Source organism: Anopheles bellator, chromosome X, assembly GCF_943735745.2.
Source record: "Anopheles bellator chromosome X, idAnoBellAS_SP24_06.2, whole genome shotgun sequence".
NCBI lineage: Eukaryota > Metazoa > Arthropoda > Insecta > Diptera > Culicidae > Anopheles > Anopheles bellator.
The window spans coordinates 6,290,047-6,314,247 of NC_071287.1; the positions used below are offsets into that span (position 1 = coordinate 6,290,047).

At 46.9% G+C, this 24,201-nt stretch overlaps 4 protein-coding genes across 10 annotated transcripts in view; 2 read left to right on the plus strand and 2 right to left on the minus strand.

Moving 5' to 3' along the window:
* LOC131213824 (RNA-binding protein squid) overlaps positions 1-937 on the minus strand; it is a 14,358-nt gene extending 13,421 nt beyond the window's left edge. For all 4 annotated transcript variants that reach the window (XR_009156978.1, XM_058207976.1, XM_058207974.1 and 1 more), the window contains exon 1: positions 530-937. Coding sequence is in view for 3 of the 4 variants with exons in the window: in XM_058207976.1 (XP_058063959.1) it covers positions 530-702 (173 nt within the window). In the remaining variant the exon portion in view is untranslated. The remainder of the gene's footprint in view (positions 1-529) is intronic.
* Positions 938-3,682: 2,745 nt separating this feature from the next.
* Positions 3,683-8,820, plus strand: LOC131213315 (IWS1-like protein). Its single transcript, XM_058207332.1, has 7 exons — positions 3,683-3,786; positions 5,580-5,693; positions 5,791-6,986; positions 7,368-7,728; positions 7,908-8,197; positions 8,270-8,384; positions 8,476-8,820. The coding sequence occupies exons 2-7, from the start codon at positions 5,622-5,624 to the stop codon at positions 8,599-8,601; spliced, it is 2,160 nt and encodes a 719-aa protein (XP_058063315.1). The 5' UTR covers positions 3,683-3,786; positions 5,580-5,621; the 3' UTR covers positions 8,602-8,820.
* Positions 8,821-9,695: 875 nt separating this feature from the next.
* LOC131213394 (carbonic anhydrase 7-like) lies at positions 9,696-10,577 on the minus strand. The gene is made up of 2 exons (XM_058207424.1): positions 10,407-10,577; positions 9,696-10,331 (listed from the first exon to the last, which is right to left on the minus strand). Exons 1-2 carry the CDS (start codon positions 10,575-10,577, stop codon positions 9,696-9,698), a joined length of 807 nt encoding a protein of 268 aa, XP_058063407.1.
* A 2,915-nt stretch (positions 10,578-13,492) lies between these two features.
* Positions 13,493-24,201, plus strand: part of LOC131213817 (disks large 1 tumor suppressor protein) — a 28,331-nt gene continuing 17,622 nt past the window's right edge. Inside the window, exons 1-5 of one of the 4 annotated variants that reach the window (XM_058207962.1) lie at positions 13,493-13,550; positions 16,486-17,107; positions 18,896-19,027; positions 19,647-19,768; positions 22,368-22,517. In XM_058207962.1, the coding sequence (XP_058063945.1) occupies positions 17,089-17,107; positions 18,896-19,027; positions 19,647-19,768; positions 22,368-22,517 (423 nt within the window). In that variant the 5' untranslated portion in view covers positions 13,493-13,550; positions 16,486-17,088. Of the gene's footprint in view, positions 13,551-13,695; positions 13,790-14,614; positions 14,757-16,100; positions 16,205-16,485; positions 17,108-18,895; positions 19,028-19,646; positions 19,769-22,367; positions 22,518-24,201 lie in introns of those variants that run through there. The other 3 variants (XM_058207963.1, XM_058207961.1, XM_058207964.1) reach the window with 3 other exon arrangements.

The window sequence follows — 24,201 nt, forward strand, 5'->3', positions numbered from 1 at the left end:
AAAAAAAACCTGCGGTATATGAGTCACATGCTATTTTTGGTAGTTTGGTTCATCTGTGTTTCTTTCAAATAATTCACAGAACCATATAGGCACTCTTTCTGGCGTGCAACATACAGTATCTTTAACTCTCCTATAAAGCCGCCCGCCATTTTGAGTTTATAGCGCGATGAATGCCTTGCATATGGCGTCTTGCGTACAAAACGCGTGCGCGTCGCTTTCCAAAATCCGATTTTAAAAACACTACGTCACATACGCGAAAGAAATGTACAAAGGCAGAGCAAGGGCATGCCCCGAAAATACAAAACCAGGCTTCGGGTAGGCGTGAAAATGTGCTTTTGGACTATGATTTATACCGATATATTGAAATCAAGACATCAATCAAACAGATTCGATTTCAAAACCTCCCGGAAGAAGCACGCACCAAAAAATGATTCTTCCGCAAGGTAAAAATCACTCGCGTAAAGAGGTAGATGAATGTTAAATATATTATAAGTAAAACTACATCACCCGCTCCCGAACACGAACATACCTGTCGTCATCGCGCACAGTATGACTATTACTGCTGTTTTCGGAACTGCCACCATTTGCAGCGGATGGCTCACTGGTTGAATTCGCCGTTTGATCCGATGGAGGCTGATTGTTCCCATTTTCGACTGTTTCTTGGCCAGCACCGTTCATCTCAACGTCTTGGAGGTCTGCCATCTTCTCGCAGGCAATTCAAGCGTGCTTCTTGATGATAATGTGTGGGTAAAGAGCAGCCGCGCTTGGAATTTTATTCTAATGCAAGAACAAGTTATCACCACTGATAGATAATCCCACTTTTAAAAACGTGTTTTCTTTAGATCACTGAAAATAATTATAGCCCGCTAGCTTCTAAAGTAGAATACCACAGGTACCACAAGCAAGCCGCAGAAGGCGCACGCTTCCTCCTACATAGACAGACAAGTAGCGAAAGAACGCTTGGAAAAAGTTTCATCCGAAGTACGGGACGTCGTACGATGCACCTTCCACGCACACGAACGCAACCGTTTGGCGTCACAAGTTACTGCAAAACGGAAATAGAACTCACAACGTATTAAACAATAAATGAACACATCGAAGCTAGTAAATGAACCTTGTGACGAATGCTCTACAGGGAAATGGCAGTCATACTGGGAGGCCACAAGAAGCGTAAAAACAGGCGTAAAATTAATTGGTAATGCCATTCGATTTTGTTACTATACCAGCAAATCTATATATAGGGGTAGTGGGTAGCTTAGAACCCAAGGAAGGCTTTAGGGTACTTTTCATATTCCGACCGCGTCACAACGAAGCAAAAATTGCATTTTTTAATACTGAGACGAGACAGGCAGGCAGAGAACAGGAAAAAAGAAAGCCTTTTTTTTAATACTGAGACGAGACAGGCAGGCAGGGAACAGAAAAAAAGAAAGCCTAGAAAACATGTTCATGTTATTCAATGTTAGTCTTTGATGCTCTCTGTAACAGTTTGTTTTCGGCATCATCATCATCGGTGGAGTTGTCGGTGGCATCATCTACCTCATACACAAAAAGGGAGACAGGGTAATATGCAGTAACAGGGTAACATGCAGTAACGGTGCTCAATACCACCTATAAGATCTTCTGCCTCGTTCTGCAGGAACGACTAGTCCGAGATACGCTGATGAGATAGTTGGCAACTATCAGGGAGGACTCAGGAGAGGAAAGTCTACCACTGATCAGATCTTCACCATGCGGCAGATCTTGGAAAATATGATTGAGTTCAGACAGAACACATATCATCTCTTTATCGACTTCAAAGCCGCATATGATAGCATAGCCAGAGTACAATTGTATGAGACCATGACTAGTTTCGGAATACCGGCCAAATTTACCAGACTTGTTAGAATGACCTTGACCAACGTCACAAGTCAGGTAAAGGTGGATAGAAGCTTTCCAATCCCTTTGCTACCACCAAGGGATTGCGCCAAGGGCACGGTGTAGCATGCCTCCTCTTCAACATCGTGCTGGAGCGAGCCATCCGGTACTCGGGAGGGGAGTTCTCAGGGACAATCTACTTCAAGGCCAGCCAGATCCTGGTCTATGCTGATGACATAGACATTATAGGTGGAAGGCTCTCCGATGTAGCTCAATCACAGGGATTGAGCAAGCCGCGGAGTATCTCGGCCTGCAGATAACGAAAATAGGACCAAGTTTATGATGGCGCCACCGTCAGCAGCCACACCAACAATATCGGCGAGCATACGTGGGGGTGACATACTAATGGGTGATCGAAAGTTCGAAGTCGTTCCGAACTTCACCTATCTAGGGTCAAAGGTTAGCACCAACAACGACATAACCGAGGAGATTCGCGGCAGGGTGCTAGCAGCTAACAGGTCTTTCTACAGTCTGAGGAAGTTATTTCGCTCACATCTCGTGTCGCGACGGTCGAAGCTGGGGTTATACAGAACCTTCGTAATCCCAGTACTCACATACGCATCTGATGCATGGAGACTATCGAAAACTGACGAAACCCTCTTAGCCGCGTTCGAGAGGTTCGTCGTCTGCCATTCTCATGACATGACCAGCCCACCGGAGCCTGGCGAGGCGCACACGCTGCACGAAAGGGAGGTCGTCGTATATTGCGTACAACTCGCTGTTGTAGCGGCTCCTCCATTATCCCTCCTCACATACTGGGCCAAATATATGTATATGTTTATGTATATGTTTGTGCCAAAACGTATATGTTTTTGGCCGAGGCGTAAACAGTTTGGCATTACAAATTAATTTTACGCTAGTTTTTACGCTTCGTGTGGCCTCCCAGTGAGACTCACAATAAAATCACACGTTAATGAATTTCGGGCTCGGTCTTACAATAAAAAGAAATATTGTAACATACATAAGTACAGCCAGAGAAGACGATAAATAAGAAAAAACCTTCGTTATTAATTAAACGAAACTCGAAAATAATTATTATGTTACAGCAATGGATGGACCGTAGCAGAAGAACATAGTATTCAACCTAGACGTATAAAAACAACGCTCCCTTCGAATGAAAGCGCGTTTACAACAGATCGTGCACTTATGTTGGTGAAGACGGCTAACTAGGTAATCTGTACGGATTTTGGTATTGCTACTATTTTATGTATTCGATTCGGCTTTGTGCGCTTTAATAATAATAAAATATAATACTTTGTGTAGGAAAAATAACTTCTCTAGGCAACCGGTGTGACTGTATCGGGAACAAATTTCAACGTTCATCAGGCGAGTTTGCCGGCGGGACCATTTAACTCAGTTGTGAGATCTGGAACTCACGTCGCCGCTTCTCTCGTCTATATATGTAACATCCGGTATCTCAAATTCATTTGGAGAGCCCACAGAGTTTTGGACCACACGTTACGATTACCGATGAAAGGATTGATGGAGATTATATCTTCTTTTCCAAGCGATCCGCATTTTTACTGTTTTCGGAGCAGCGATAGAGATTAAACTCAATATTAAACTTTAAGTTATATGCGCAAATAAATGAACCATTTTCTTAGCCTGGTGAAAACGCTAATACTTATGCTGAGCAGCGACACGATCCGGTAGCTGCGTCGTGATTGGCTGAACTCACTTCGTTACCGGGAATCGGTATGATATTTTGTTATACAGAACCAATGATGTCAAAGGCTCTTGGCATCACTGCCGCATTCCATTCCTGTCAGCCGAATTTTGTGTTTGATAATACATTTGCAATTATTGTGAGAATTGTATTTTACTCAGCGCTTCTATCAAACCGTACATCGCCCAACGTATAATAAGTAATAGGTAAGCAAAAAAAAAACTTGTAATATTTGTTGGTTGTGGCATAAATGAAAGAATCCCGCTGCATTGGTGCTTGCCAGCTTCTGCGGAACCAACATTTCTCTTGGCACGCTAAGAAAACCTTAAGCAAAAGGTGCGGCTAGAATAATCTCGCATAATGGTAGATCGACAAAGAATAGAACCGTAAGGCGAACAAAGCACGCAAAGCGGAGAACAGAAGAAAAACAAGAGTAGCAAAGCTCAGGCTGAAAGGACCTGAAACATGGGTTTTTTCAGCCTGGTATCTTGATTCGGAAACAAGGGTGCTGTAAGAGACCTACGGGTAGATACATTTTAGACGCCCAGACAACGCTAGGTTAAAGGCAAAAAGCAATATAAAAATTCATAACCGCACCTCCACAATGGGATATGTAGCCATGATGAGCATTAAAATGACCGCCAGTGGATCCTGTGGTTGCTCGGAAATTTGATCATTGATTTATTATTGTTATTGTTAGAACAGGCAGCTTCGAACTGACCTTGCTTACTGCGTAGTGTATCAAAGTGCCGGGCCTTTCACGAGAGGCTTTTAGGCTGGGGTCTGGTCAGATATTGTAAAATTGTCTTGTGACTCCATATCGCACTATGTTCTTCTGAAGCTCGAGTAGTCGCGTTGCCTTTTTGGAAAAGCGTTTCTCTTCCTTACGATCCCGCTTTTTCTTCCTGAGCTGCAAACTGCATCATGGGTGCAAACATTTAAGTTGATGCTTAAGACGGCTACTGACTTTACTTAGGCGCTTCAAAAGGCGTCGGATTTTACCCTTGTACATAACCTTACATAGCAGCCGGCCATTCTATAGTCTGAGAACACTATTTCACTCTTATCCACTTCATTATTTATTCCAGTTTCGTCGTCGTTTTTTGATGTGCAATTTTCTTTATGTACTTTTACTTTCAGAGAAATATATTTCACGTTAAAGATGTTATTCATAATACGAAATAATTTAGAATTAATAATACACTTTTGAAGTATTAATTTGATGTTATTTCACTGCGAAGCTTTAGTATTGCCGGTTAACGAATGATTCAAATAACTTTGTTTTCCTTTTCTTATGATGAGAACAAGGTTCTTATCTTTGTTAAATGTATGTTTTCGACCACAAGAAACAACTCGAGTTTACAAAAATCATGCTGACCTGATGGGTTGTTACCGTATAGCAGGTATCCTAACAAGATGCTCCAATGCTCAAAGTCGATCAGCTTGATTGATTTTGACATGTTGGAAATTACGTCGGTCGTTAACTCGTGCTACAGGAGCAAAGAATAATGCTGTTTATCCTACTAATTGTAAAATCATAGAAAAAATATATGCTACCTTCATTACTAACGTATTCATTGATACTGTTAGGATTTGGCTTGATGTACTATTTAAGCCACTGCATGTTTCAACACTTTAAATTTGTGCTTACGTTCGAAATATTAGTCCTCCGCTTCTTTGTAATTGTACCAGGTCGGCAAAGTAGAGAATAAGAATTGGTGCTCCACCTTCCATCAATACCATCGGATATGCCATTCGAATCTAAGCAATTGCAGTTTACAATGAGACTAGCAAATGACTATGAGGTGGCCTGTGACCTTCACGATGCACAATTTTAAACCAATTTAGTTGGTAGATTTTAGGAATAGTGTTAATAAATACGATCGTTTGTTGAAAAAATCTAACAAAAAGGATAAATCTTTATCCCTAGCATCTAGGTACAACAAACGTTTTCGAAACAAGCCTAATGCAGCAATTCTTTTCTTTCATGTTACATCAGGTTGATTTAAATTTATTGCAAAAAAGCTGGAGAACTGGCACAATGGACGGAAATAGCGATGTACCATCAGAACATACGAAGGAATCTCTCGATGAGCCCATCAAACCAGCTGAGGTAATAACAAATTTCTTTTTAACTTATTTGACTGAACTTATTCTTGATCAAGTGAAATTAATTAACTTAAAACATTATTTACTCATTCATTCTGTAGGTATCTGCCACTATCGATCAAAATAATGAGGCAAGCAAAGAGATACCCGTCGAGGTGGTAAATGAGTCAGACTTGACAAAAACTAACGAAGAACATAGCATGGAGGATAACTTGGAAGTCGACACGAATTTGTTGCCTGATAATTCGAAAGATACAGAGAAACAGAACGAGCCGGGATCGGAGGAATCGAAAAGCAATGAGAAGGATTCAGAGCAGGATTTGCCAAGCCACATCGGACATCATAATTCTCCTACAGCGAACGGGAACAAGCATGGTGTAAATCGTTCACGCAGTAATAGCACCAACAGTAATGCCAGCAGTACTCGCAGCAGCAATCATAATAACGGCGGCGACAACGAGTCACCGGCCAGCGAACTCGGTACGCATAAAAGCCGCAGTGTTTCTCGTCAAAGCCGTTCGGTTTCGAGAAGTCAAAGCCGCTCTGTTAGTCGAGGTTCCGGCAGTTCCCGATCACGAAGTCGTAATTCGTCGGTGCATAGCCGTACCCGAAGTCATTCACGCAGTAGATCCGGCTCCAGGTCGCGTTCCGGGTCACGCGCTCGATCCGGGTCGGGTTCTCGCTCGCGTTCTGGTTCGCGTTCCCGCTCGCGTTCACGCTCGGGATTGCGTTCGCGGTCCGGATCCCGGTCACGATCACGATCTGGCTCACGCTCCCGCTCACGTTCCCGTTCTCGCTCTGGATCACGGTCCCGTTCTAATTCTCGCTCTCGGTCCCGTTCTCGCTCTGGATCACGATCTCGCTCCAGTTCCCGTTCCGGTTCGAGGTCTCGCTCCCGTTCTCGTTCCCTGTCCCATTCGCGATCAAAATCCGGCAGTCCAAGTCGCAGTCGTAGTGTGATTCGCAGTCGTGATGGCTCGCGGTCTGTCTCACGGTCGCGGTCACGTTCGCGTAATAGCCGTTCCAAGAGTCCCTCGATGGTTGGCGAAGTGGTCGAAAGTGTTGCGGCTACCAGCAACCTTGACCCTTTGAAACAAGGAAAACGCACCGTGGATTCCGACGACGAAGACTACAACCGCGAAGAAGTGCTAGGTGATAATGAGCACACCAGTCAAAAGATTAACGAAACAGAAGAAAGGAAAACGGAAAAAGATGGAAACAGTGGAGGTATGACAAATATCCTCGACTCAGATGACGAAGGCAAAGATGACACCGGTGGACGAACAACGGGAGATGGGTAAGCTTAACCTATAATTGTGCTAGTCCCTTGACAACTCATATTCTATGCGTAGTGGCACACGAAACAAATTGATCGTCTTTCAAATATTTCCATGATGTGGCCATTTATAATATTTGTCCATTGTCGCAGTTAAGGAGTCTATCCTTCATTAAAGATTCCAGTTAAGGAGTTATGAAGAATCACTAGTTATTATGAAACCGTAAAAAATTGGGCTATAAAGAATCGCTGGTTGTTATGAAACCGCGTAAAACATTGCCCCGATGGGTGTTACTGCCATTCTGTTGGTTAAAACGCTACCAAATGAATATCGAACCATTCGATTTATCATACAAATGACTCTTTTTGTCCGTTCTTTTTTGTATATTCGGTATATTGCAGTGGACCATTCATGTATGATTTCGATATAATGCTGGCACGCAAAAAGGAAGAAAAGTCTCGGCGCCGTAAACGAAACGATATCGATTTGATTAACGACAATGATGATCTGATTGCACAACTGCTGCAACAGATGCGACAGGCAGCAGACAATGACCGACAGCTAAACAAGGATGGCAAACCAGCAACCAAGAAGATAGCTATTCTTAAGCACGTGATGTCCCAGTTGATCAAGAAGGATCTACAGCTAGCATTTCTTGAACATAACGTGTTGAACGTGCTCACCGATTGGTTGGCACCGTTGCCAAACAAAGCATTGCCTTGCCTGCAGATCCGAGAGAGCATATTGAAGCTGCTGTCCGACGTAAGTTGCAAAAAGACCGATGTACAGTTTTCTTACCTGTGGATTATTTTTCATAAAGTATAACATAAAGTATAATAATGCATTATATTATTCAGTATAACATATGCATTTGTTCATTGCATTCAATCATTTAGAATTTTTTTTACCTTTTGCCTTATGTTTTCATTTTTTATGTAAAGTTTCCAGCGATAGATAAGTCTTATTTAAAACAATCTGGAATCGGCAAAGCAGTCATGTATCTCTACAAGCATCCTAACGAGACAAAGCAGAATAGGGAACGGTCGGGAAGGCTTATCAATGAGTGGGCTCGACCGATTTTCAATTTGTATACTGACTATAAAGCAATGTCTCGCGAGGAACGACAAGAGTTCGACCTCCAGCAGATGCCACGCAAACGTAAGCACTCACCAGAACCGTCGGCATCGTCCAGCAGTAGCCAAAAAGGATTGCCGTTCACTGAAGCAGATAAGTAAGCATCACGGCATCTACGTTGTTTAGTGTTTCGAAATAGTTTTTATCATTAAAAAAATGTAACTTACAGGGGAGCACTTCGACCTGGTGACAAGGGTTGGGTCCAACGGGCGCGCGTTCCTATGCCTTCCGATAAGGCCTACATTGTGCGTCCAAAATCAAACAACGACGGAAATACGGACGTTGTGAGTAGCTTTGGTGATAGATCGCTTATCGCCTCGGCTGTTTTTATTTTGAATAATTCTTACCTTTTTCTCCCTCATTGTTGACTCATAGATCAAACATAAGAAGAAGTTGAATCGTTACGAAAGGCGTCTGAAGTCATTTATTGACAAAAAACGACTCGATTCGAGCCGTCGTGCGGTGGAGATCTCCATTGAAGGAAGAAAAATGGCTCTGTGAGCAATAACTATGAGTCTACCTCGGATGAGTTGCGGCTGCAGAATGGACACTTATAATAGTTAGCATCATTACCGACATCACCATCTAAGTACCACAAATTTGTATTTCAAAACAACTGTTCATCTACTCATATTTTGCGTACACCAGCCTTTTGAATTACGCTGTGGTTAAGAACGCGATTTCGAGCTATGTGTGCTCCAATTTCTTCCGCGCACCGACAGTAGCAAATAAAATGTTGTAAAATATAAATACTATACAAGTATTTGGCTATATTCCTATCCTAGTACTTCTTATACTATTACTTACTACAATAGCATAAACACCGAACGACCCTGGCTTGTGAAAGCCCCTGGTTGGGTGCCTTCGTCTGCCAACTTGTTAGATCGACCGTACTTGCATTGCTATCGATTCAGCTACTCCATCTCTAACAGGGCCTGTCACGCCTTGTTTGTGTCCTGGATAAAACGCCATCTCATGCGAAATAAATATTGTAATCTGTATTTTATATGCTGGAAACTTTTATACACATATTTGTTTCGCAGCCTTCCATTGCCTTTCTCCGCGGTTTTAGCTTATAGGTCTCCTGGATCTTTTTCAGGTTTCCTTTCCGAGTCCCTTTTGCTTACAGCGTTAGCTGGAACAGAACCGCAGCGTCGTCCTCAACTTGCTTCCAATTGCAATCATTCGGTTTTGCACGCCTCGCATCTTCAGCTGCACCTTACGACGTATCCGCTCAGGTGGTCTGTTTTCGTTACGGAACAGTTCGGTTACCATCGTCAGCAGTGTTCGCGCGAGACACTCGGACTTGACAACTTCACCTCATGAAAAACAGAAATCAGAAATCTAGTGGATAGAAATATTTAATATCAGCCTTTCATTCTTTCATATTATTTCGATCCGATAGGTTTTCTTTATAGCTGCTTGATGTTCATACTTAAATTAGAGATATTCGAAACAATAAATGTTTCACATGAAAGTAAAATGATACAAAACTAGGTTTAGACTAATTGTTATTATTTATTTTGATGAGGACGCATTAGTAATAGATCCCTCAAAACTAATTACTATCAACACATTCCTGTAAACGACAGGAATTAAAGTTTTGCGCGTGACAAGCTTTGGCAAGTGTTACGCACAAACGTAACATTTGTTGCACCGAGGCATGGCTGCAGCGGTCGATAGTTTTTCAAAATCATGCTCTGACGATCACCTCGTACCCGTTGCAGTCGCCGAAAAGGGGCGGTCTGAAATGGAGCAACGGAAATCGGCACCTCGTACACGATCCACGTAACGTTTGTCGCAAACGGTGGTGTTGTCAACGAACCACGGTACGTATAATAACGGCGGCTTAGATCAAGATGTGTCAACCAGCGAAGGCAATCGGCCTCGAGTTCAACCGACCCGTTCAGTTCCCGGATTAAATGTACACCGTCAACGATTGGCTGAAAGGCCGCACAGTAGGCCTCTGGGCATTTGAACGCCTGCAGAAACACGGCAACAACGACTAGACCGTCTGGCGCGCCAACTGCTTCCTCAAACTTACTGTAACGCACATTGTAGTGTACCACGTGCACTTCCATCGAGTGACCACTTTCGTTCAGCACGTGCTCGCTACCACTGCGATCACTCGGTCCCCAATGAAAGTGTAGTTGCTCAAATACATATACCCCACCAAGAGGGCCTCCGATGATGAATGGCCTCGGGGACTGATGCTCTTGGTTTAACTTAAGCTAGAAACGCAACGTTACGCCGTGGTAGAAAGATTATAGGCAATAGATGCTTAACGAATTTCGCCAAATCCTTACCACAGCCGATTGCCCGTTGTTAGTGAGTGACGCACCTGCTCGCAGATTACCGTGGCCCAGGAACAGCAAAGGAGCAGCATCGTCTACCAGAAAAGCATTATTTTGCGTCAACCGAATCGGACTTTGAACGCTGGTGTTCTCGGCGCAATCAGCTTTGTACGAGAATAACATATTGTTAAATTTTCGGGCAACGACACTATCGATATAACAACACGATTCTAACCCTGTTGCAGCATGCAGTCTCAAGTTACTGAATGTTAAATGTGTTTTTCTCTCTTCGCTTCGATGCTGACCGATAATCGAAAATCGATAAAATTGATTTGTTTGTCACCTCTCACCTCGCAGTGTTCGTTTTATTGATCAGTAGGAAAATGCACCACCATTCCTCCGTGCGTCTAATGAATCATGCATGCTCTAATTCTGCCATGTCTCGCTGCAAAAATGTACAGTGAGTACGGTTTGGTACGACGCTTCACTTTGTCAGTTACACGTCTCGCCAGGCTGTACTGGGCTAGTCATGTCATGAGCACCGCGAACGACGAACCAACACGCAAAGTCTACTTAGGTCGATCCAGCTGAGCTGCGTACACATGGTGCACCATTTCCTCGTATTCCTGCATTGGCGATGTATAAGAAAAAAGACCACAATTACTGAAGACACTACAGCTATTGATTCTGTCTTTGCAAAAGCCTTTAACAGCGCTAGCTGGCTGGCTATTGCTCAGTCACTTCACAGAATGAGTGTTCCCGATTGTTTGTGTCGCATACTGGGTAGCTATTTCGATGGCCGGGTCGATGGCTTTACGACACTGACTCAGATCCACAGGAAGTGCCGCTTACGGCTGGCGTTCTCCAGGGGTCTGTTCTAGGGCCCACGCTCTGGAACATGATGTATGATGGGGTTCTGCGATTGAAGTTGCCAATCGGGACTTTGGTTGTCGGCTTAATCGATGATATCGTCCTGACGGTCGGTGGCCAGTGCCTGACGGAGGTGAAAGTGACTCGCGGTGGAGAGCATCGTCCAACGCATGTGTGCGAATGAGGAAGCGTTCGACGGAGTGAGCGCGTGCGTTGCAGTCATAGCAGCAAAACTGCTCGGTGAATGGCGACGAGAGCAACAGCAGCCGGTGGGGCAGACGTTGGCGGCGCCCACCGCACCTGCCGACCGGGAGTGAGGGCAAACAGCACAGGAGTGCTCCTTTTGGTGAAATTACAGACGAGGACAAGCCCTAGTCCCCCCTTTCGAAGTAAAGCCGGTAACGGTAGTCCCGGAAGAGGTAGGATGGAAAACCAAGTAGGGGTTTAGTGGGTAGGTCATCGGTGAGTCCCACACGGCGTGCGTAAATGCATTCCCCTACTTGCAAAATACAAAAAATTAACAGCAATTGATTCCAGCAGATTGCTTATCTTCTTTCTCCATCCCAGGTTCCAACAGGGCAGCCGGTTCATACTCAACCCATTTCTGTGCCATTTGAATGTTGCCTGTTGCTCTGAGAGACTGTCGTCGTGTAAGATGATGATACGTTTCCCCTGTGGACTGCTTTCTTCTTGCACTTGCACGGGCCGCATTCACTGCATCGGCACTGCAAATCGAGAGCGCGCAAAGTTGTCGCTGTGCTGTAGTTGTCCGCAATTGATTTTTAATTGAGCTGGCTGTTTGAGCGGTAAAAATTGTGGCAACCATTTTTGGCCCAGCTTTCTAGATACCTTTCTGTACAACCATTAAACACGCCGTGCCTCGTGTCCAGCAAACGGACCGCTCTTCGAATAGTTCGTTCGAAGAACCCCCGCACATATGCGCCATTTTTCCTATGATACACGTCTGTGAGTTTCTTCCAGACGTTCAGCATTAAATCAAAGCTACTTGACTGAGTTGGTTCGTTTGATAAAATTTATAATTCTATCTGTCTTGGTTGTTGGTTATAAAAGATCAAATCTAGTAAAGAAATGACCGTTTCGTCGTCAACGAAGACTCTATGCTATTGCGTACGTGCAAAACTTTAAGTTACTGTGAACACTACGTGCGATTGTGGTTGACTCTGTGGAACGATTTTCCAGAATAGAGGTAAAAACAATCACCACCACTTCGCGAAGGTCTCTTTGCAACTCTACACGGTACAAGGATTGCTGTCGAGCTTCGATTCGGCGGCGCATCTCGAATACTGTGGTTAATCGATGTTTAAACAACAGCCCATTGAACACATTTTTGCTACAATTTGTGCTACAATATATGTTTTGTCGGTTGCGTGTGCCTGCCATACGTTAGAAAAAATGGGCACTCTTCTGGACTGCCAATGCTTGAAACAGGCGCTTGTTGGCAGAGGCAGCATATTATTGCTGGCTTGCTGAAAGACTTTTGTATTTATGCTGATATGAAGTTGTTTAAAAAACGAAGACCCCCCCCCACCCCTCCTCTTCCGGGGGGGATAGCTTGCATGTGTATATGTGTGTCGTTTGTCGAGTGCAACTTTGTTGCAAACGGTTGACTTTCATTGACAGGTCCTTTTCACTGTCCCGCGTGTGATCCGTGAACATTTTTTTCCTTCCTGTCCTTCGAGTGATGCCTGTCACACGAATTTCCAGCATCACGCGGGCCAATGGCAAAAAGGCAAAAAGGCAATCCACATTGATCGTGCGGTTGCGGTGGCCACCACATTCGCGCTGGCATCGATGCCACCACGGCGGTCGTGTGCTGACGGTGCAAAGTGTGTATGGAGCGGTTATGCTCTCCGGATGCGCATACATATGCATTCGGCACGCGAGAATCGCTTATGCGTTATGTGGCACCGCGCTGTGTCCTCGCGGAGAGTCGCAGAAAACGAGAGGCACAGCGCGAAAAAGAGAACGAAAGAAAAGGACCGAGAGAGAGAGAGAGAGAGAGAGAGAGAGAGAGAGAGAGAGAGAGAGAGAGACCAAACCCTCTCGTGCTGTGCATACGTTTGTGTGCTCTGCTCTTCTAGCGGGACCGTGTGAGCAAGGATTGCCAAAGGGAGAGAGAGAGACCCGTGGCCAAGGTTTCCCAAAGGCGAACATTATGCTGCGGAGCGAAAACCCATTCCGACCGCGCAGAGTGGTGGTAGTGGTGACGGCGCCGCGAGTGAGAAAGGTGCACACGTTGCTGCCCGACCGAACCCGACCAGCCAGGTGAGCACGCTACAGAGCCTTGCGGACGTGACGTGCTCGCAAGGGGGTTTCGTTTGTGCGCCAAGCAGCAGCAGCAGCAGACCAGAGGAGGGCTGAGAATTTTCCACCTGCTTCTGCATCAGGCAGGGAGCACCACGCGAGTACGAGAGTTCTCGCGGACAAAACATCCTGCGGGCCGCGTGGTCGCCACTGGTTCCGCTTGTGTGATAGTTTTGCGCTGCGTGGCACCTGGGGCGAAGGTCTGTTTTCCCCCTGTGTAGGAAGGACCTACATACATTCGACTGTTTTCCCCCTGTCCCATTTTGCGTTCCTGCCTCTGTGTGTGTATGTGTGTGTGTGCGGCCAACATACGCCAACGGCAACCGTTTTCAGCAGAGGCAACGGCCCAAACGCTCCGAATCCTTGGGGTTCCGCATCCAGGAACATCCAGGGCTGCACCTCCCCAGAGCCACGAAACAAAGTGTGGTGTCCCGGTGGTCTGCCGTGGTTTCTGTCTCCTGGCGAACACATCAAAACACATCATTCGGCGTGGACGACGAGGACGAATGGGTTCGGACGATAAGTGGAGCACTCTTCAATCAATAGGGCGGGTGGTGTTATAAAAATCTCCCAACTGTGTGCCTCCCACCCGTGGGGGGAACCGTGGGTGGTGGGGGGGGCCTTTTCCTGTGTTTCGTTTCAAGGCCCCAAGGCGGTGGTAATTATTCGGCCTCGGTCCACCCTCCCCGGATTGCTCTCCCCGTTGCGATCGATTCGAATCGACCATTTCCGTAACCACGTCCACGTCCTCCTCGGTGGTGAGGTCGAGTGTGCGTGTTCGTGTGCCTGCTGCTCGTGAGGACCCCCCCCCCCCCCATCCGCCCCCCACCCTTGTGGGCGAAGGATGTAGGAATAGCGAAAGTTTCCCCGAACGCATCTTGCGTACATAGACTTTTTTTCCCGTGGATCCGCTAGCGACAATTGGCGACATAAACAACGAGTATACTTTCGCCAGCTCACTAGCGTTTCACCTGCACAGGCGATGGCTGTCAGAGTCAGGCACAGCAAACTGACAGGCGAGCAATGCTGAGTACGGTACCGCGAGAAGTCGTCTGTCGTGTGTTTGTTGTTTAGGCTACGGTTATTGCCTGTTATCGAACAGTGGTGGTGGGTCCCCCGGAACTCTGCACGTAGGCAAGCCATACGGCCGGTGCCTAGTTTGCCACTGTAAGTAGTGTTAGAATGGGGAAGTGGTCCGCAGCCTCAGTAGCGATTGTTTCCATGCGGACGGTGCCCGGTCGCCGCAACCTCCATTGGCTAAGCGGAAAACCTGTCGCCCTTTCGGACCGCTACTGCTATGGCTTCCCCTTGAATAGCCTGCGACCGGATTGGAGAATCGGTCCGGTCCGGAAATTAGCCTAGTGCCACAAGTGTGACGTAGAGCAGTAGGTCGCGTCCCCAGCCCGGTCGGAAGGTCGAGAAAAGTGGTATCCAGGAGTGGGATCCGCCACAGGGCAAACGGAGGTTAAAAACGAGCACAAAAATCAATATGCTACGGCTACACGCTACGGTTACAGTGCTGTGCTACGCATCAGAGTGCTTGAGCGCTAGGACCTGCTGATGGATCGGAGTGGTTTGGGGTTTCCAAGGAACTTCCGGACGGGGGTGTCCTGTGTAACGTATCGCACACAATCTGCAAGGATCGCCCGGAGAGATCGGGCCAAGTGGTTCGCCCAATCCAATGCCCCAAAGCGTATGAATTCTTCGTTGTAACTACCGACTTTGAAGCTACATTTGCGATGTGTTGCGATTCGAAGGCGACTCACCAACCATAGGTAATAGAGCATTGTAGCATCATCACTCTAGCACCTTCCAGCCGTTTGCGAAGGGTCTTAGAGTGTAGCCGTGTTGCTTTGCTATGGTTGGCTGTCCGAAAGGGTTGGCTGTGCGTCGAGCCAACGCGAAACTGCGGAGGACGCTTCGGCCGTCGTGACGGGGTGAAGTGAAGTCGGTCGGTTAAGCGTCATGTGCCCGCCCGACGGGCGAAGCAGCTGCGTATGGGGCGGTAGACGAAAATACCGTCCTCTGCTACTAAGCGCCCGAACCACGCAAAACCTGTGAGTGAGTGAAATATTTCAGTCGGTGTATGGGAGATGTTATTTATAGTACTTCACCGAACATCACACACCAATCAGCCCAGCTCGCCGCTGGTCCGCCTTGGACGTGTTCCCCGCGCCAGCTGCACACCCTAGTCAGCTAGTCTCGGCCGAGGTTTCTGTGTGAGACGAGTTACAGATAGTACGCATGCTGGGCTGGGTAATAGAGTGAGTAATCTGAGCTCGGCGTCTGTGACCGTCCTTCGATTGACGGCCCATCTCGGTTGGTGGGTCGCTTGCTCCAAAAGCCAACCTGTGTTTTTTGGCATGCTGTGATACTAGTGCGGTTCGTATTATACGACGCTACAGAGTCGGCGGCCGTGTTTTGTGTGGTACAATTTCACTTTTCGCTGGTGCCCTTTGGTCTACCGAGTGTCGTTCCGTTTACTTGATCTTCCGTTACGACGAGACGGTTTCTGGAACTGTTTGGAATTTGAAGGCGTTCAACTTGGGCCACTGGCTGAAATGCACGTGCTGGTGTCCGCGAAAGATCCGAACCCTTCAGCTTCAGCCACGCAGGTGCATCCGCCACTTCTCCATCCGCACAGTCCACGTAACTTCTACGTCAGTCGTCAGTGCGTCAGCTACGATCCGGGGTTTCTTGTTTTGGAACTTTTGGTTTTATCGGTTGGATTCGTTTACTCGCGTGATCGTCTATGGCGCTAGGCGACGATGATGGCGGCACAACCCGCCGATCCGCCACTCTTCCGCCCGATTCCCCACCCTATATATAATTTTGTGCGCCGACAGGCATGGCATTTAACGTATTCTATTCGTCCACTCTTCCCTTCTCGATGCAGTCAAAAGTGGAAGCGCCAGCGGAAATCGAGGCCTGCAGTGTAAACGCTGTGGCTTGTCAGCAGCAGGGTTTCAATGATGAAACAAAAGCAGTAACTTACCAGGACACTTAACCAAGGAAACAAAAGCTGCCCCGGAAGAACAGACCACAAGTGCTCGTTGGACGGAACTTTGGACGCACCCAGGGGAGCGCTGTGTCGGACGGCAGGGTGGGGGGGAGGAGGAGGAAGGACATATGGACGGCACGCCAATCAGCAGCTACAATCTCGTACTCAGCCGGAACGACGGTGCCCGAGGGGGAGCGCATGACAAAGGCGGACCAGAGAGGGTGAAACTGCTAAGATTAGCCAGTAAGATAGAACAGTTCTCCTGCCGCAACTAGCCGATCGCCGACTTCGAGGGGGTTTCGGAACCCTAGACAACGACCCTCCTCCGCAGAAAACCGTACCTCACCCCCTAAGCCAAACATCGATCGGCACAGATCGGGAGCAGGAAAGCCCCACGCTATCCTGTCGCTAGGCTAGGCATTTGAAAACTCTCCGAACCTCCCCCAGACAGTATCCCCCTTTTGATCGATTGCGCCCGTGCTCATCAGCTCAGCAAACATGCCTGTGAAAAAGCAAGGTAAGTAGACACGAAACGGGGGGGTGTAGGGTGCTCCATCTAGTAGTAGTGTTAGCGGACTCCGAAGATCCGGGGCGCAAAACATCGAATGTGACCGGAAATCCGCACCAAATCCGCAGTCACTGGGTTGTGGATGTGTATTGGCTTCTCTTGCACGACGTGTGACGGTTTTCCGCCCGCCCCAAATACGACTCCAAATTCTGCATCTGGAAGAGCGTGTATAGCGTCCCCGTTTCGTAAATCTCAAAGTTTTTACTAAATGTTTACAATTTCCAGAATGACGTTTGACGTTTGAAAATAATAGTTTCTCCACCGTAATTTCGTGTTTCGCAGTATACTGAAACGAGCGTTTTTACTGCTTGTTTCGCTTTCCCGTGCGCAAGTGAATATTAGTGTCTTTCGGCTAAAAACATAGCACAATGTCACAATACAATCACTTAATTATACTCGGTAATTGGTCACTGTTTGCAAGTTTGCTCAACGCTGTCTAAACTGCGGCTGGCGTCGACGACTCTCCTTGCTGTAAACATAACAGGCAAACATCATCGTTTTAGACCGCATCGACCCCGTGTGTCGATCGACGATGTTGTGCAGTTGTGTCCGTGAGGTCCGAGAATAGAAGAATCAGACCAGAGCACAACATCATCCTGCATCCTGGGAAAACACTGGAGCAGCCAGGCAATATGATTACTTGCCGAACCCTGCCGTTAACTTGCCCACCACTGCTAGTGGTAGTGGTAGGATACTGGCAAGGATATACGGGGGACAGAGCATGACAGAGCAACTCTCGCTCTGCTGCCGACCACCGGCCACGGCCGCGGTCTGTGTCGGTGGCACAGAAATAGCGAGGCCCAGAGAATAGAACCAGCAGAGCGAACCTGGTTTGGGGGAAACAATCGCTGAACTAGGTCGCTGAGAGATGGCCGGACACAGCTAGCAAGCAAGGCAAGCACTCGCGTACTCGTACGATGTATGTCCAACGATATGGCACACGAAAAACAACAGGAAGCGAACGCAGCTATTTCTGTTCGCATCTGTGTGCGGAGCAGTTGGCTTTCGATTACCCACCCAGTCCCAGTCCCTGTGTGAGGTCCGAGATGCCTGGTGGGTGGTTTGTTCTCATCCCGATAAAATGGCGAGGCCGAGCCGAGCCGAGCGATCGAGTTGAAGTAGGTTTCGAGAGGGCCGCGTTATGGCCGCGCATCCTCCGCATCCCATCGGTGCCGGGGTGGTAGGGGGTGGAAGGTCGGGGGCAGCGGAAATTATGGGCTCTGTCGGGTGTCTATTTTAAGACTTCGTTGCCAGCCACAAACACACCCACACTCACGGCTGCGGCTGCGGCACTCTTCACAATAGACACAATAAGCATATTGAAGTTGGAAGTGGGTGAGCCGGTGGGTGGTAGGCGGTAAACGCCGTATAGGGAGGGTGGGGTGGGGGGAGTTTAGCCAGCGAAAGCGTTTAAGATTTTCCATTGCATGCCAAGCCAGGGGCGGGCAAGGACGGGCCTGTGCCGGGGTGGCTAATTGGGAAATCTGACTAATGGACGAGCACGAGCACATATGGATTCGTGGCCCGTGGCAATGTATGCTATCTTGTTGCTGCTACACTGACATTGCTAATTGATACTGTTAATTAGCATCCTTTTGTGGATGACCATGGCTGTGCATATGGTTCCGTTCCCGGAAGGATCACACATTCCTAAATTTACAAATTTTATTTCACACCACCTGTAACAAAAAAAACCCAGACTACACGTCCGTTTGTTTCACATTTATTTCGTTTCAGAGGCCCACCGTGCGCTGGAGCTGCTCGAGGACTACCATTCGCGCTTATCGACCCCACAGGACCGGGCGCTGCGCTGTGCGATCGAGCGTGTCATTCGAATCTTCAAATCGCGGCTCTTCCAGGCACTCCTTGGTATGTGGCACATCCCTTTTAACGAGTCAACAATCAACAATTGGCAATCCAGCACTCCAGGAACTTATTCACACAGACATACACAGACAGAAGCTCACCTAGCATAGAAGCTGTGGTTGCTTCCGATTTAAGTAACGTATTTATTTCCATTTTGTGACGCATGATGACGCGCGCATCCCTTTGCTGGATGGGCTTGATTCGTTCCGGCTTCGGATTATAAATCAGCGCAGCGACATCTGGGTCACTGCCGGCAGCTGGGCACACTGGTACTGGTATATATATACAGTGTTGCTGCGGCAACATCTTGAACGTTGCCAACGTTAGGTGCATCTTGGAAAATCGAAACAAGTTCAATCAATTGAACGATACACTCGTTCGTTCATACGTCATTGCGTCAGGATAACTGTGTAGGACAGAATGAAGAATTCGATCTATCATTTAGGCGTACTTGTGGCTCGGTTTGGGTGTTCTTCAAGTATCTCTGACATCTGACATCCAGGCGCGTCAGATGTTTAGGATAATCTTACCTGTACAGACCATACATAGTTCATAGACCATTATCCAACCAACTACTAGTGCCCACGTTTATTGTTTTTGTTTTCTCTATGCTTCTGCCCAGACATTCAAGAGTTCTACGAGCTGACGCTGCTGGACGAGTCCAAAACGGTTCAGCAGAAGACGGCCGAAACACTGCTGATCGCTAGCAAATGGGAACAGGACAACGCCATCAAAGCGAACGAGGTGAGTGCAGCCCAATCCATCGCCCCTGCCCCGCATCTTCCACCTCCTTCCGCAAACGCCTAGTAACCGGATGCGGGGGATAAACTGGAGGTACATCTCCTATCCAGCCAGCTGGCGGCTTTAAAGTATAGATACTTGAACTAAGGGAGAAGTCGTGGAATCCTACACACCAGACAGGCGACAAGCACTTAGCTCGTCAGTGGTTTTTGCCACCTGACACCGCGCGCTCTCTCGGGCGTGTGTTGTGTTTGCCTTGCTAGCTTAACGCCAAGGATGGCCGCACCGCGATCCAGTTTGGCCCATTAATCTTCTCTTAATTAGCGCTCATCTCTGGCGCACCCGAATGCCTCGCTTCGCTCGCTCGTATGCCTCACCTATGCTCACTCTGCCGCCCCGATCATGTTTCGCGGCTCTGGTCTGGCTCTGGTCTAGGGTTAAGCCAAAATTTCGATTGGTCAATCAAACACGAACAGGGAACCTGGCTGCCTTGGAGTTGCGTATCCGCACATCATACCCGGCCCAAGCGCGTTCACTCCTAATCTACTACCACACGTTCAGCCGCTATCTCAGCCGCTCTGAGTCGACTCTTTCCTGATCTGCTACCGTGTGTCTATCATCCTCTCTTTGTCTCTCGATCTACATCTCCCCTTCTCTCTTTCTCTCTCCCTCTCTCTCTCTTTTTTCTGTTTCCCGTCTCTTTCTATCGTGTCCGTCTTCTTGTTTCTTAACGGCCGTTCTTGCCGTTGGCTGGTTGGTTGGTTGGTTGGTCGTTGGATCGATATCTCGAGCGTGTTGCGCGCTGGTGGCGCAGCTTTAGGACGACGCGGATGTCTGGCAGTCTGTCACTCGCGCCGGACCCGAACTAGTTCAAATTCATTTGTTTTTGGCCACGGACGCGCGCGTCTTACCGATTGTAGTATTTGACTGTTTTTGCCGAAGCGGATCGTAGTTTTCCCGCCCTTTTCAATCTGAGCCTTCGTGCGATTTCTCAACGTATGTGTGTGTGTGGGTGTAGGTGTGTTTATGTGTGCATTTGCGAATCTCAACCAATAGTCACTCGCCTTGTTTCGGATCATCGCCCTAGTTTGTCTATAGTTGTCATGCGAAATGTTGATAGTTTGGTCCTTTTCTTCGTATGCTGAAACATAGTTTTGGTTGTTGTTGTTTGTTTTTGGTACCCTAAAAGCATGCCAACAGCCATCAACAGGCTGCGGTTGGGGTTGCGAACTGTTGGTTCTACTAGTTGTAGTAGTAGTTAGTTTTCAATCATATTCACGCCATCGGATATTGAAAAAAGGGAAAAGAAACCGTTTCACGAAGCAGAAAGAAATCCACACCGTTACAGAAAGCGACAGAGATTAAGAGTGTCGCTGGTGCGCAGGCCAACAGGCAGCTCAGCTCAGCGATCAGCCTTAAGAAGAAAAACAAGAAAAACAAAAATTTTGTAGCTACTCAACTCAACTGATGTTATTCGCACGCACCACACATCGTTGGCGTGTGTGAGCGAAATGCGCTCCTTTGGCGCGTTGTTGTTGCTCCACCGGGCGGGCGGGGATTGTTGCCAGTTTTATTTTTGTTTTATTAATCCCCATTAAATTTCTCACTCATCTGAGCTATCCTGCCTCCGTGCCCTTGATACTTCCTCCTCCCCCCCGCAACCGTGATGAATCTGATCTTTGTCCGTTGGTCCGCGCATCTCTAGCTCGCAAGCGCTTGAAAGAAGAAAGGTTGAGCAATAGGCGCACGCCGCGCATCATCATCCCTGTCCGGTGGGGGCGGGCGGGTGTGATACTTATTGTACGCGCACACATGTTGTGCCGCGAACGCATTGTGCTGAAGGTTAAACCAAGCAGCAGACAGTAAAACGGACCTTTTTGGGGTAACGACAATGCTTCGTTATTTGTCTACTTTGTTGAAGCAGAATCTTCGTCCACTGTTGGGCGTTGGTTGACATTGGTTCTGTTATTTTTCGAAACTTTGGTAGTTCTACGATCGCCTTCTAGCCCAATTCATTGCAAACTGTTTCCCTGTAAATTATGCTACAATTAGTGTGTGGCACCGTTTTGAGCTCATATAAATTCTCTGGTAGTAATCGATGCAACCAAATCTTAATCGGCAGTAGGTTGTAGGAAGCAAACGAGCGTGCAGCGTGTACATATACTTGCGGGTGTTGGCGAAAGTTTGCTGGTTGAGAAAGTAGGTTCATGCCCTATCGGTGGGGGTTCGTCCGAACATGATAGACTGGGTGTCGATCGTACGCCACTCGCGGCACCGGATATCCTCCTACGTGTCGCCGCGACGTCGTACGGACAAACCGAGCGATCGGTACACGGTCTGCACGGATTCGATACCCTTGCCGCACCATGCCGCCAAGTCGAAAGTAAGTGTTTGCTGGCCAACGAAGACTGAGCGAAACGAATAAAGGCGTTGAATGAATCATATGGCTATAACGTTATAACAAGGGCAAGCGCGTAGGACTCTTCCGGTGAAAATTCGAGAAAAACTCGAACCCGAAACGGCGAAAGTGTGTTTGTGTGTGGTTGCGTAGTTCTGGTAACACTCTGGTTCATCTTCTCCCATGTTTTGTGTCTCCCCACAGGTCAATCGCATCAAACAGCAGGAGCAGGAACAACAGATCCAGCAACAGCAACAGTTGCAACAACACCAACAGCAACAGCAGCTGCTGCTTCAGCAAGAGGAAAAGCAGCTGATCATCGAGCTACCGTCGCCCTGGTTGACGACAACCAAAGTGAGTCGTTAGCACCTGTTTTGTTTTACGAGTGTGCCTGTTAACTTGTGTTACTATTGTTGCTATGATCTGTGTCGTTTTTCTCCTCCTGAAGCAACCGAAATTTTAAAGCAACAAATGCATTGCTTCCTACCATAGTGCCTTAAGTAGTTTTAGTGTAGCATTAGTTAATATTAAACATCGATGTAATAGACACATATATACATATATATATAGAGAGAAAGAGAGATAGAGAGAGAGAACAAGAGATTCGAAAGATACTCTCTTGACCGATTCGTAGCAACAACAACCGATTTGAGTATGCTCGAGGACCGTTATTACTAAATGAAGATTAAATGTATGTTTGTGTGTGAAGTTTATGATTTGTTTGCATGCTCTGTTAATAGATATTTTTATACAAGTATAATATTTGACACATTCCCTGCCACATCAGTACAGTTCTCGACAAGTAAGTATTATGTCTTTTATAACGTTACAATTTTATGCGGCCGTCTCTTATATACTCGTTTGTAATTTTTTTGTCACTATTCATGAATTATTCGTTCGTTGCTCTTGGTGCGTGTCTCTTCGAAACTGATAAATGCAGAAATGTCATTTCGATGCATATATTGTTTAATGCTACATACATAATACGGTTCCTCGTATCCAATCATCATGCATAACAGCATAATCAACGGGAGAGGAAATGACAATAGAAGGATTCTACTACCGTTTGTTTCTTTTCCCTCCCGGCATGTTTGCAGTAAACACTATTGGTCCTGGTTTAGAACATGCTATTGGTTGTTTCGCGTCACTTTAGAAATCAGCTAAACTGAATAAACCAAGTTCTAGAATCCGCTTCGAAACTTACATCAATGCAAAATAATTAGAATGACCCATAAAAGCCATAACCTTTTTTTCTATATTCAACACATCGAATGTGCCCGGTTTATTATTAAGCTAGACGCATCGCACCTTAGTTCGCTAATTGTTGCAAGAAATAAATTCATCAAACCGAAGCAGTAGATTCGCTTCGCAATGTCAAGACGGTGATTTGCAATGTTTGTCTGCAGGAAAACCATTGTTGTCATCCTGTGTGTATGTGGGTGGGCCAAACGGCAGGGGAAGCTAAAAATACACTTTAATTTTGACATCCACTTCGGCTGTAGCAAAGTGTTGCTCGCGTAGGTAGACTATTGGTCGGGAAATTTGCTTGTCCCGTCTCAAGCCACAACGAGCACCGAGAACGATAAACATTATCATCTTTGTTACAAACGATTAAAATTTCATTAGTGCTCATTAAGAACGAAGTATTTTACAGCTCACAAGCTAAGCCTTTTCGTATGCACTTGCCGGTTGCACGCCATTGTAGAAGGGTTTCACAATAGCCGCAAGTTATTTTTGCGGTGTGTGGAGGTACACGTAAAAACGTTTCTACAGAAGAAGTAAAAACCCTGTTTTCGCAAGTTCAGGTTCGCTTGTTAAAACGAATGGCTCACAAGTGATAACTGCGATGGAATGTCTATTCTTCATTTTTACATCTTTTTAAATTCGATAATATTCGAATGTCGATCTGGCAAGACTATCTGCCTTTTCCCAAGGCGCAAGAAGTATGGCAGTCCACGTCCCGATTGGCGGAATGCTGAAGATTTTAACTAGAATAGAGGTAGAGAGACTAAGAAAAAGGGAAAGAGAGAGAGAGAGA